The 14129-nt window shown below is 42.2% G+C and overlaps 1 protein-coding gene across 5 annotated transcripts in view; it reads right to left on the bottom strand.

Moving 5' to 3' along the window:
- slc6a4a (solute carrier family 6 member 4a) overlaps positions 1–10127 on the bottom strand; it is a 58814-nt gene extending 48687 nt beyond the window's left edge. Inside the window, exons 1-3 of one of the 5 annotated variants that reach the window (XM_068010438.1) lie at positions 9944–10127; positions 6594–7172; positions 1766–1900 (exon numbers count right to left, since the gene is read on the bottom strand). In XM_068010438.1, the coding sequence (XP_067866539.1) occupies positions 1766–1900; positions 6594–7026 (568 nt within the window). In that variant the 5' untranslated portion in view covers positions 7027–7172; positions 9944–10127. Of the gene's footprint in view, positions 1–1765; positions 1901–6593; positions 7173–7741; positions 8400–9561; positions 9675–9712; positions 9877–9943 lie in introns of those variants that run through there. The other 4 variants (XM_068010440.1, XM_068010436.1, XM_068010439.1 and 1 more) reach the window with 4 other exon arrangements.
- Positions 10128–14129: the final 4002 nt, after the last annotated feature.

The raw sequence follows: 14129 nt of genomic DNA, 5'->3' as shown, positions 1-14129 counted from the left end.
ATATTTGGATTTTCAAAAAGCGTTCAATAAGTGCCACACAAGAGGCTGTTAAACAAAATTAGGGCTCATGGATATGGGAGCCATAGGATGGTTTGAGGATTTGGTAACGGACAGAAAACAGAGAGTGGGAATAAACGGGTCATTCTGAGCATACCTAGTGGAATGCTGCAAGGATAAGTGCTTGGGCCTCAGCTATTTACCATCTATATCAATGACAGATGATGGGACTGAGTATACTATGTCCAAGTTTGCTGACAATACATAACTAGATGGGAAAATAAGAGGAGGATGAAAGGAGGTTGCAAAGTGATATAGACTGGTTAAATGATTGGTCAAGAGGGTGACAGTTGGAGTATAATGTGGTAAGTATGAAATTATCCACTTTGGTACAAAGAATAGAAAAACAATTTTTTTTTTAAAAAGGGGAGCGACTAGTAAATGTGTGTATGCTAGGGATTTGGATGTCCTTGTACACGAATCATAGAAAGTTAACACGCAAGTACAGTAAGCAATTAGGAAGGCAAATGGTATGTTAGCCTTTATTACGAGGGGGTTGGAGTCTATGAGTAAGGAGGTCTTGCTGCAATTATGTAGGGGGTTGGTGAGACCACAGCTGGAGAACAGTGCACAGTTTTGGTCTTCTTACCTAAGGAAAGATATACTTGCCTTGGAAGGGGTACAATCAAGGTTCACTAGATTGATTCCTGGGATGAGAGGGTTGTCCTATGAGGATAGGTTGAGTAGAATGCACCTATATTCTCTGGATTTTTGAAGAATAAGAGGTGATTTCATTGAAATGTATAAAATTCTTAGAGGGCTTGACAGGTTAGATGCTGAGAGCCTAGAACTAGGGGTCATAGTCTCAGGATAAGGCATTAGACATTTAGGACTAAGATGAGGAGAATTTTATTCAGAAGGCTGTGAATGTTTGGAATTTTCTACCCTAGATGGGTGTGGATGCTCAGTTGATGAGTATATTCAAGACAGAGATCAATAGATTTTTGGGCACTAAGGGATATGGGAGGGTTGGGGGGGGTGGGAAGTGGATTTAATGCAATAGTTCAGCCATGATCTAATTGAATAGTGGAGCAGGCTCAAAGGTCTACTCCTGCTTCTCTTTCTTATATTATTACATGAAAATAAAGCTTGATCAAAGGGGTGGATTTTAAGGAGAATCTTAAAGGGAGAGAGGGAGATGGAGAGGCAGTGAGGTTTGTGAAGGGAATTGGAGCTTGGATCCTGGATGGCTGAAGACACTGTCACCATGATGAGGCAAAGGGAGGGGTGGTGCACAAGTTGTTGGAATCAGAGGTATGGAGAATTCTGTGGGAGGTTGTATGGCTGAAAACTGTTAGAGATATGGAAGGATGAAACTAAGAAGGCATTTAAACCTAAGGATAATAATTTTGAATTTTAGTTGCAGGAGGACCAGGAGCCAATGTAGACTAGTGAGGAGAGAGGTGATGGATGAGTGGGACATGCACTGCAGTGTTTTGGAGGACCTGAAGTTTACACAGTAAATATGAAATTTAACATCTGAATGGGTCTTAGATGATTACAGTGCAAACCTCCCTTTTAAAAAAAAATCAACTTCTACCTTTTACTCTGTGAACTAACACTGTATGATCTGATTCTACCTCTCCCAAGATCAACTCAAGAGCTTCAATGATCAAATTACTTTATCCTTAAAATGCCACCAATTAACAGCAAGAGATTGAAGCAAGCATGAAGAGTTTTTCAGTGCCACTAAGAAAAATACCCTTACCTTTGAAAATTGGGCATATTTTCCTCCATATAGAAATAGCTCCATTTTTGTGGTACTGTCCCATTGCCAACTCCATATAAAAGAGTGGGATACCTCCAAACACAGCCATCAGGAGGTATGGAATAAGGAAGGCACCTGGAATTTTTGAAATGTTAAGACACCATGGGTATTACAAGGACAAAGAATCAACTCAAGAAGGTAATAATTTTAACTCTGACTTTTGGATGATGTGTTAAAATGGAGTACACAAATCTGACAGCCATCAACTTTCAACAGTTTTTCTGATATTTAGAAGATCGTTGGAATCAAATGCATAGTATCGTTGTTACATTACTGAACCAATAATTTAGAGGCTTAACTAGTAATCTAGAGAACATGAGTTCAAGTCCCACAAAGGCAGTTTGAGAACTTGAATTCAGTTTAGAATAACTGGAAACAACAGAACACTTGTACCAATAAAATTGACAAGGAAGCTGATTGATTTTTGGGAAAAAAAACCCAACTGCTTCACTAAATATCATTTAGGGAAGGAAAACTGCTGTTCTTACCCAGTCTGACCTATATGTGATCCCAGGCCAACACCAACTCTTAATAGCCTTCAAACTGCTTTGGGCAACAACAGATAGGTAATAAATGTCAGCCATAATGGTGTTGCTCACATTCCGAGAACAAATTTTTGAAAATTCTAACATGCTCGCTCATAATGCGTAACTTAAGCTGGCTGGAGTTGTAAAGGAAGATGGTTGCGGATGTTGGAGGTCAATCATCTCAGCTCCAGGACATCACTGCAGGAGTTCCTCAGGGAAGTGTCCGAGGCCCAACCATCTTCAGCTGCTTCATCAATGACCTTCCTTCAATTATAAGGTCAAAAGTGGGGATGTTTGCTGATGATTGCACAATGTTCAGCACCATTCGTGACTCCTCAGATACTGAAGCAGTCCGTGTAGGAATTCTGCAAGACCTGCTCAATATGATGTGGCAAGTTACATTCACGCCACACAAATGCCGGGCAATGACCATCTCGGACAAGAGAGAATCTAACCATCTCCCCTTGACATTCAATGGCATTACGATTGCTGAATCCCCCACTATCAACATCCTGGGGGTTACCATTAACCAAAAACTGAACTGGAGTAGCCATATAAATACTGTGGCTACAACAGTAGGTCAGAGGCTAGGAAACCTGCAGCGAGTAACTCACCTCCTGACTCCCCAAAGCCTGTCCACCATCTACAAGGCACAAGTCAGGAGTGTGATGAAATACTCTCCACTTGCCTGGATGGGCAACACTTAAGAAGCTCAACACTATCCAGGACAAAGCAGCCTGCTTGATTGGCGCCCTATTCACAAACATTCACTCCCTCCAACACCGACACACAATGGCAGCAGTGTGTATCATCTACAAGATGCACTGCAGCGACGCACCAAGGCTCCTTAGACAGCAGCTTCCAAACCCACGACCTCTACCAACTAGAAGGACAAGGGCAACAGATACATGGGAACATCACCATCTGCAAGTTCCCCTCTAAGCCACACATCATCCTTACTTGGAATTACACTGCCATTTCTTCACTGTCACTGGGTCAAAATCCTGGAACTCCCTTCCTATCAGCACTGTAGATGTACCTACCCCAAATGGACGGCAGCGGTTCAAGAAGGCATCTAACTACCACCTTCTCATGGGCAATAAATGCTGGCCTGGCTAGCAGCACCCACATCCCCATAAACAAATTCAAAAAAAAAATCATGCAAACTTGGTTACAACAGGGAACTGTCAGGAAGAGACATCATGTATGAGCAAGGCTTTCTGTCATTGACAGGGAAGGAAAACTGAAGGACAAATCAACTCAAGCCAGATTCATATGCTTCCCTATCCTGCATTAAAACCATCTTGGTAAAAATCAGTTTTGAGATTATCTTGATATGGTTTTCATGATGCTCCTTGATTTTGCACTCAGTTTGACTCAGTTACAATAAATTTTCTGAGAACACAGTAATTTTCTTATAAAATGAAGACCCTTAGATTAAAGGTGCCTTCTTGCCAATTTCATGACATATATAGCATTGCACATCAAAAGTGGTAATGAACCATAAAGCAACTGAATCTCATTATGGTTCGATTTAATTTTATTTTAAATCTTGAATGTGTATTAGACCACAGTAATCACATTAATTGTAATAGTGTTTACATCACAGATACCAATTTCATACCATATGAATTCATGGGTTTTAGAGTATTTTTTTTAAGTCCGTTTAATTGCATTTTTAATAAAAATCCACATTTAATAGGGCAATACCAGTAGCAAGAGTGCACTTCATCGATGGAGTCTCATTTCTTCTTAAAAAACCCTTACATTCCCTTTTTTGACACTTCCCCACAAGGATTGATAGGCAAGTCGCCCTCAAATGCCTGTTGTGTCAGTCGATAGCTGGCTATTAGGATGTGCAGTATGAGTAATTCTATATCATTTACACTCTTCTTGTAGAAGAAATGTCTGGCTTCCAGTTGGTGTATCCCAAGACAGCGTTGAGGCGATTGTGGCCTGAAGGGTGAGGACGGGAATGTTTCTACCACTGAATGACTGACCTCAAACACTTGCATCACTGTCCAGTTCTATGAGTCCTTGAGACAATATTTAATCTAAATCTAAACTTTAAACATTCAAAACATGATGCCGGGGGACAGCTCTTTGGGCACTGAAAGCTCTCCAGGACTTCAGCATGATGACCGTCCTTAAAGAGAGGTCAGACTGTGGGTATAAGCATACCACTGCTGATGGGATTAGGGATTAGGGATAAAGGGTCACCATCACAGCCAAACTTGGTTTTATCCTCACCACATCTCCCAACAGGAATCACTGGATAATAATTAGATGTGGGAATATTGACAAGATGTTTTTTCTGCTTCTCCAGTCTGGCGAAGGGAAAAAAAAATCATAATGCCTCTGCTGAGATTAGTTAATGTCGAACAGATGTGGGATTGGCCTTGGACCTTTGTGGTCTGTCTGGCACAGCACCACTCAGGACAGTGTATTTACCCACCGAATCACTTTGGCAGTCTAGTCATTCTCAGAGTACTGCTGATAACTTACCCCAGAATGTAGAAAACCAAGTGAACACTAAGTGAGTCTTAAGAACAGAATCAGCAATATCTATTAAAAACATGGAGTGGAAAGGTAACTTTTATATTAGTATAGAAATGTTACAGGCTGGGAATCATTCCACACCTCAGCGTGCACGTCTGTTTAGATTCGTAGCTTTGATATTGCTAAATGCTAAACAATACCATTCAGAAGGGAGACCAAGGGCAGACCAAAGAGTCGGTTAAAACCAGTCATTTATGGCACAAAAAAAGAGGCCATTCAGCCCATCGAGTCCATGGCTACTCTCCATGGAGCTATTCAGTCAGCCCCGCTCCCCTGCTCGATCCCCGTAGCCCTGCAAATTTATTTCCTCCAAGTGGCAATCCAATTTTCTTTTGAAATCATTATCTCTGCTTCCACCACCCTCGTGGGCAGTGAGTTCCAGGTCATTACCACCTACTGCGTATAAAAGTTCTTCCTCATATTACACCTGCATCTCTTGCCCAAAACATTCAATCTTTGCCCCTTGTACCATTAGTTAAAGGGAACAGTTTTTCCTTGCCTAACTTAACTAAGCCTGTCATATTCTTGTACATTTCTATTAAATCTCCCCTCAATCTCCTTCGTTCTAAGGAGAACAACCCCAGTTTTTCCAACCTAACCTTATAACTAAAATCCCCCATCTGTGGAACCATTCTTGTAAATCTCCTCTGCCCCCTCTCAAGGACCCTCACATCCTTCCTGATGTGTGGTGACCAGAACTGGACGCAATACTCCAGTTGGGGCCTAACCAGAGCTTTCTGGTAGCACAGGATGAATTATATTAATGTAGCAGAAATCAAGACTAGATCTTTGCAGTAATGTCTGATGTGCTCAGACATGTGAATTTTATGTTCAGAGATAGGCTTTTGACAAGAAAAGTGTGTTTAATCTAGTTATCATTTCACAAAAAAAATATAGGAATGCCTAGCCGACACATTGTGCCTGAGTAAAGTTTCTTTTTAAAGTACTAGGGCCTTTTTGAAGGGGGTCACTGATCTTAGTTTTGCAAAAGCCTTTCTCACATGTGCTGAGCAACACAAGATGTGCTGAAATGGTGAAAACATTAAACAAAATGTACCCGAGCTGTTCAGCTCTTCTCCTTTGCCAATAACTGAAGGAGTCTGTAATAAGTGGACCAGGTGACTGTTTATTAGGGTATATGGTTCTCCTTACAATAGAAAGGGTTAAGGGGAGATTTAATAGTGTTCAAAATCATAAAGGATTTTGATAGAATAAATAAGGAGAAACTGTTTCCGGTGGCACCAGGGTCAGTAGCCAGAGGACACAGGTAATTGGCAAAACAGAGGGGAGATGCAGAGATAAAAACAGAAAGTGCTGGAAATACTCAGCAAGTCTGGCAGCATCTGTGGAGACAGCGTTCACCTTTCAGGTCTGGGACCTTTCCTCAGCAGGAAATTGCTGTGATCTGGAAATGCATTGCCTGAAAGGGTGGCGGAAACAGATTCAATAGTAACTTTCAAAAGAAGAATTGGATAAATATTGAAAGGGGAAAAGTTTGCAGATATGGGGAAACAGCAGAGGAGTGGCACTAATTACATAGCTGTTTCAAAGACCTGGCACAGGCACGATGGGCCGAATGGTCGCCTCCTGAGCTGCACGTTCGACTATTCTAAGAATATTAGGCAGTGGGTTACAGGTCAAAACATGCTGAAGGCTTGCCGCGGGTGTGAGCGAGCACTTACCGCCTCCGTTTTGGTAGCAGATGTAGGGGAAACGCCACACGTTGCCCAGATCCACCGCGTACCCTATGACCGAGAGCAAAAAGTCCGCTTTCTTGCTCCAGGTTTCCCGGGCAGTCGGAGCGGACTTGGCCAGCTCCTGCAGTTCACAGGCGGCCGATGGCAGGGGACAAGCCCGGGCTGCCTCGCTATTGCCATTCCGTCCTACCGGGCTCTGCACAGCCGAGTAACCGTTGGATATGCGGCCAGATTCCCCCTTTTCGAAAGTGCTGGAAGGCGACTTGCTGCCGTCCTCCGAAACCTTGTGGCTGGACCTGGAGCTCTTAATCAAAACTCCATTCTCTTTGTAATCCTCGTCTTCTTTGATGCTTTCCGATGACTCTTTCTCGGAGTGGAGAGGAGAGAACTCGTTGTTTAAGGGAAGAATCACCTCCATTCCGCTGCTTTTAAGGGACTGCTTTGATGTCCATTTGTAATAAGAGCTACTGCAGGGAGACCTCAATGCACACTGACACCTGAGTTTCGGTTTAAATTTGCTGACTGCTCTCGGATCCTCACTTGCTGTGGATTTTCCGTGCGCACCTAAAGATTAACACACACGCACACAGAGATAAATATAAATTAAACAAACACACAAAGTTCAGGCGTTTCCTGTATAACAAGATTAAGCAACACGCGTATGGCAAGAGAACACTGAACAACACATAGAGATAACAGAGGAACTGCTGCCCGATTTTGAAATAATGAATAGAGTTTCTCCCAAAACCTGACATGCCTCATTTTCCCCCTTGGCTTTAAGCTTCTACTCAGTCCCTTCCCCAGTGAATGAATTTATGTTTCTGTCCCTGAAATAAAATACGACCAATGCATGCCAGGTCTTTGGTTGTCTGTGCGAGAAATTGTAACCGATTATTGCTAGCCCATCTGATTAAAATAATGTTTGCTTTGTTTACCTAAATTGAAGTTATTTTGCCCATCTCCTTCTGAAATTCCCCTTTCTTCTAAACTGTTAAATATGAAATTAACTATCAAATATTGCAATGAACCAGCACAAACTATAGTCATCCAAAACCTCATGAGGCTACTCATTTTTAAACACTATTAAAGCGCATTAACGTGTTCAAAATATCGAACTTGTATAAATTACTTACCTAAGAAAGACAAGTGAATATTGCAAGTGTTCTACAGGAAGATCTCAGTTGTAACGACTAACAGAAGCTCGCGTGGATAACACAGCATACACCAGCCTCGTTCTTTTTACTAATATTAATCGAAGAGGGTGTTGGGGAGTTTAAATGGATGGGAGCACCGCCCTAACTGTGACAGCTGTAGTTGCCTTTTAAAGATCCCGCTTCACGAGTAATGTTTACAATTGCAAACTCGACAAAGACCTGTTTGAAACTAGAAGGCAGTACTCATTAAATTAGTCACATTTAATCGTTAACCTGTGGTTCCAAAGTGGCACCTTTGCCCTATGCCATGCTTTATACCAAGGGAACTGCAGGCAGCACTGGGTGAACTTTTAGTTTTGTTTTGATGCTGATCAGTCCAAGAATTCTCTTACTGGAAAATAAGAATTTCAAGCATATTCCCCGTTTGTCAGATCGCTCCTATAATGGTAAAACAACACTGCTGGTATCTTCGTTCGATTCATTTAGGTCGATTGCAAGAGGGTTTAAATCGTTTGGGTATTTGCGCCCGGTTTAGATTTGGATTATAGACACCTGGTTTAACTCTTCTCCCTTTGTTGACTGATCTCTTCCAGACGCTTATTATAAATGTATTAAAGTGAAATTACGGGTTACAAGTTGAATCTGGTAACTATCCGTGTTGTTTTCTGGAACCCACTCGTAAAATGTCACCAAAATATGGAAGTGCAGATTATTTACAAAAAAAAAGTGGAACTAATTTCTCTAACTGGTTAGCTCAGATAAAGCAATAATTGTGTCTCAACATTTGCATTTCCTAATACTGTACACAAACGGTGGGAATCAGTGTTTTCAAACAAACACACGAAACATTGCAAAGGGCGGTTAAACAGACTTTCCCTCTGAATATACCATTAACAAAAAGTGAAATTAGAAGCTCAAATAGGCCAACGATAACGTCAAGGGCGTTGTAAATTATTGCCAAGGATCCATTTTCAAATTGGATCTTCCTCTGTCACCATCAGTCATGGAATATTTTCTGAGAAATCACACACGCTGGTGACTGACTTGAAATAGTAACAAGTGACTCCAGTCGGCTCCCTTCAAAATTATAGGGGAGAATAATATTTCTTTCGGAGTAATTGCGGGTTTATAATTCCCTGGTATCTCCTCGCTTCCCCCATTTAAGACGCTCCTTAAAAACTATCTTTTCGACCAAGCTTTTTATCATCTGACCTAATATCTCCTTACCTGCCTCCGTGTCGTAGTTTTATAACGCTCCTGTGGAGTGCTTTGGGACATTACATTACACTAAAGGCGCTTGATAAATACAAGTTGCCGGTTTCTATAGTGTTACTACCCTGCTTCCCTATTGCATTCTTAAAGAAAAGTTTAAGTAGAACAGCATTCCGTTTGTAAAGCACCATTAGTTTCCTGATATACTGGAATTATTAAAACCTTCTTTACATCTCAAGCCATTGGCGGTGTATTTTACATTCCCACTCACCAGGACCGTTAGCATCAATCACAATGAAGGAGCAAGACTTTGCCTTTCACGATCCCAGGACGTCTGAAAGCGCTTTGTAACCAACGAAGTACTTTTTGAAGTGTAATCACTGTTACAATGTACACACTCCTTTTAATTGCAATTATTTAATGCACTCCATTTACTATTTTGCATTGAACCACAGACACCCAGCGTTGCATGCAGAAAGAAAGCAGCTTTCTGTATTCTTACTGCCTGATACTTAAAATAACGCACTCACCTTAAAAACACAATCACTCAAAAAGCATTCATTGCCACCTTTACTGTGAAGACTCACCTCATGTCACACACTCCCCTTCACTGGCACCCGAGACGCAGTAACAAGACTCGCGCTTTCTTTCTCATTTACTACATTCTCCCAAGCACCTGGCCAAATGCTGTTCAAATATCAGAGACTGTTACTGTCTCCCTAAACTCCAACACATTACCTCTCTGCTTCCTGGGTATGAATGATAGTGGAAGTTTGCTCTTGAAGTTGGTAACCTGAGTTCGGTCGGTCAACACCTCCCAGGAAATCTGAGCAATGCAACATATTTCAGAGCTTTTGTAGACGAGCTCTCTCACATGGTTTGATTTTCAGATAATCTGGCTGCCAAAGAGCTCTTTAGCGCGTTATTCACGTCACATTAACCGAGGCAAAGTTTATGTTTTACACTCACTATTTTACACTTTGGCAAACGAGGACGGTCGTTGATTTTTTTCCCCCTCTGTGTGAATTGGATAACAAGAAACCAAATGTTTATCTCATGTCAGCCAACAGCGAATCTTCAGTGAGCCTGTTTGTACAAACCAGCAGCGAAGTTAAGATTAAAATTGGTTAATCTATTATACAGAGAATTCTGCAATATAAACCTCTTCAAACAAAGTGCCTATGTTCTGAACCACATAAAGATTTGAAGGTTTGGCGAAGTCTGTACATATACATAACTGATTGTGATTGTGAAAGGCTTTAGTTGGACCTGTCTATTTAACTACTGTTAGCAAAGCAGGAACATGCCAGTTCATAATAGATGCTCTTGAAACATCATCTAAACCCACTCTCTATACAAGTCTTTCCATCGAACAATACTTAAGTGAATATGAATGAAAACAGAGGGTTGACGTAGCATTTCAGACTGGTCAATGATATATGAAGAACAACTTACTTTTCAATAGGAATTTGAACCAAAACATTATCAAAAAAAATGCTCCAGTTTTAATCAATGCATCTTATCAACGGACATTCTACCGAGGGGCTGACACGATGACAATTCATTTGAAATGTACTGTAGTTCCTGGAGTGTGCAACTTGTCAATGGCACACTCTGTTAGGTAGCCTTTCAATTATTTATTGTACAAGTGTCGCCATCCTTCAGAGTTTGAGGGTATTACATAACAGTTGAAACAATTGTACATTTGAAACCTTTCAGCATGCCATAGCCGGTTAAAGCTTCTGGCGCAGTATGACATTTATAAATTTACACATGTGCGCAATGTCTGCGAACTCGACCTCCAAATGAACTTTGAACAAAAACAGATGCCTTCGTTTTGCAGCACTTGTTCAAATGATTTGACTATGTTGAAACTCAATACGCCCCAGGAAAGGTGAATGTACAACTGGAGTAGGCAGCACTTCTAATGTGTTAATGCAGTCTAAAGAAACAATGGGAAAATTCAAGGAAACGACAAGGTTGCGGCGTTTCTTTCAATATAATGATAACACAGGTGTACGAATATATTTGGATTAAATGTGGCCTTTGCAAAGCATTGCTTACAAAAAAAAGCCTATATATTTTAATTCATTCGCAGGACATGACTGTCTCTTGAAAGGCAGGCATTTACTGCTTATCCCTCTTCTTTGGCCTCCTTATCTCGAGAGACAATGGGTAAGCGCCTGGAGGTGGTCAGTGGTTTGTGGAGCAGCGCCTGGAATGGCTATAAAGACCAATTCTAGAGTGACAGGCTCTTCCACAGGTGCTGCAGAAAAATTTGTTTGTCGGGGCTGTTACACAGTTGGCTCTCTCCTTGCGCTTTTGTCTTTTTTCCTGCCAACTGCTAAGTCTCTTCGACTCGCCACACTTTAGCCCCGCCTTTATGGCTGCCCGCCAGCTCTGGCGATCGCTGGCAACTGAATCCCACGACTTGTGATCAATGTCACAGGACTTCACGTCACGTTTGCAGACGTCTTTAAAGCGGAGACATGGACGGCCGGTGGGTCTGATACCAGTGGAAAGCTCGCTGTACAATGTGTCCTTGGGGATCCTGCCATCTTCCATGCGGCTCACATAGCCAAGCCATCTCAAGCGCCGCTGACTCAGTAGTGTGTATAAGCTGGGGATGTTGGCCACCTCGAGGACTTCTGTGTTGGAGAAACGGTCCTGCCACCTGATGCCAAGTATTCTCCGGAGGCAGCGAAGATGATCATTAAGAAAGGTGGTAGTGGGCCTCTTCCTGAACTGCTGCAGTCCACAATACTGTTAGGTAGGGAATTCCCGGATTTTGACCCAGCAACAGTGAAGGAAGGTAATATGCATGCAACCAGGAGTTCCAGGGGAGCTTGGAGGTTATGGGGACCCCCATGCATCTGCTGCTCTTGTCCTTTTAGGTGGTGGAGGTCCCGTGTTTGGAAGGTGCTGCCAAGGAAGCCTTGGTGACTTGCTGCACTTCTTCCTGTAGATTGTACACACTGCAGCCAAGGCATGCAGATGTTGGAGCGAGTGGCTGTTTAAGTCATTGTATGGGGTTCCATCACACACTTGACATGAATAGAGGCTTTGGAAAGTCAGGAGATGAGTCATTCACCACAGTATTTATATGGATGGTTCAGTTGTGTTTCTGGTCAATAATGATCTACCGGATGTTGATATGGAGGGCTTAGTGATGGTAATGCCAATGAATGTTAAGGCAAAGTCATTATGCTCTTTCTTATTGGAATGGGACTGACTGGATTGCTCTGTGGAGAACCAGCATGGACTCAGTAAGCAGAATGGCTTCCTTCTGTGTTTCATATGACTATGACTCTATGAGATAATCCTTGCCCTACACTTATTTGCTCAACCCTGAATGCTGTCCAGAGGTCTTGCAGTGTACAGGCATGCACTGCTTAATGATCTGAGAAGTTGCAAATGGAATCGAACACTGTGCAATCATCAGCAAACAGGAGCACTTCTGACCTTATGACAGAGGGAAGGTCATTGATGGAGCAGCTGACGATACTTATGCCTAGGATGCTGCCCTGAGGGAGTCCTGCAGTGATGTCCTAGGGCTGAGATGATTGGCCAGCATCACCCGCAACCATCCTCCTTTGTGCCAGTTATGACTCCCACTACTTGATAGTTTTCGACGATCCCCATTGTCTTCCGTTTTTGATGGGCTCCTAGGTGCCACACTTCATCAAATACTGGCTTGGCATCAAGGGCAGTCATTCGCGCATCATCTCTGCAATTCAGCTCATGTCCATGTTTGGACCAATTTGTGTTTAGAAGTTTGTAAGCAGTTGCATTTTAATATTAACAAAGGAATTATAATCTCTTTGCTAATATTAAAAGTGAAAAAATGAAATTGGAGAAGTTCCCAGGCCCCTAGACATTTGGTTGGATTTCTGGGGACTTACTGAAGTTTTGTGTCAGTTGCGTACATGGAGCTGAAGCTGTGTGAGATTATTTCCTTATGGTGGTTTTCCACCACTTATCTAAGCTTAATTTGTGCAACCACTTCATTTGACACAAAATATGTGTTATTACTCCCTTTAAGGTGCATGCACTCAATCTCAGACCAGTTGGGATGAATGTCCCAAAGGATGAAGGGTGCTGAGCCAGTACATATCTTTGATGGGATGCACATATGCAGAAGTATATAAAGCCAACAGTTTATCCTATACCCATTTTGTCTTTAGAGTAACCACTGAGGCTTTGTTGCACAGTTCTGGCCACATGCGTCAAAGTCATTTCAATGTTATAGCATGCATGGTGAAACCACATAAGAATTAATGGCATAAGTCATGCTGCATATGATTCTGCAGCTCTTGCTGCCCTAGAGAAGCAGACTTATCAGCCTGAAATTATTATCTGAAATCCCTCATATATAATCATATGCAGAAGCTTTCAAAGCAGGATAAGAAAAGTGGTCTGACTAAGGCATAAGATTAAATTTATAAATCCCTTTTCAAATTTTCAGTTCACCCAATCACATCTGTGCTGCACTTGTGCCATTATTAGGTGTCACCGGGGCTCAGGGTGAAAAGTTTGTGGGTTCAAATCCTGTTCCAGAGACTTGAGTACAAGATCTAGGCTTACACTCCATTACATCACTGAGGGTGTGCTGTCTTTCAGATGAGACATTAAACCACGGCACTGTTTGCCATCTCAGGTGGTTGTAAATGATCCCATGGCACTATTTTGAAAAGAGTTCTCTCCAGTGTCCTGGCCAATAGTACGATCAATAAAAAGCATTTATCATCATTTAAAACATTTATCTCATTGCTGTGTGTGGGAGCTTGCTGTGTGCAAATTGTCTGCTGCATTTCCTATATTACAGCAAGACCATGGTGGCTCCTCATCAGAGCCCTTTCCTATCCTGAGTGGTGTGAAACAGGGCTGTGTTCTCGCACCCACACTTTTTGGGATTTTCTTCTCCCTGCTGCTTTCACATGCGTTCAAATCCTCTGAAGAAGGAATTTTCCTCCACACAAGATCAGGGGGCAGGTTGTTCAACCTTGCCCGTCTAAGAGCGAAGTCCAAAGTACGGAAAGTCCTCATCAGAGAACTCCTCTTTGCTGACGATGCTGCTTTAACATCTCACACTGAAGAGTGCCTGCAGAGTCTCATCGACAGGTTTGCGTCTGCCTGCAATGAATTTGGCCTAACC

Source organism: Heterodontus francisci, chromosome 30 (assembly GCF_036365525.1).
Source record: "Heterodontus francisci isolate sHetFra1 chromosome 30, sHetFra1.hap1, whole genome shotgun sequence".
Taxonomy (NCBI): domain Eukaryota; kingdom Metazoa; phylum Chordata; class Chondrichthyes; order Heterodontiformes; family Heterodontidae; genus Heterodontus; species Heterodontus francisci.
This window is presented reverse-complemented; position numbering and strand designations above follow the sequence as displayed.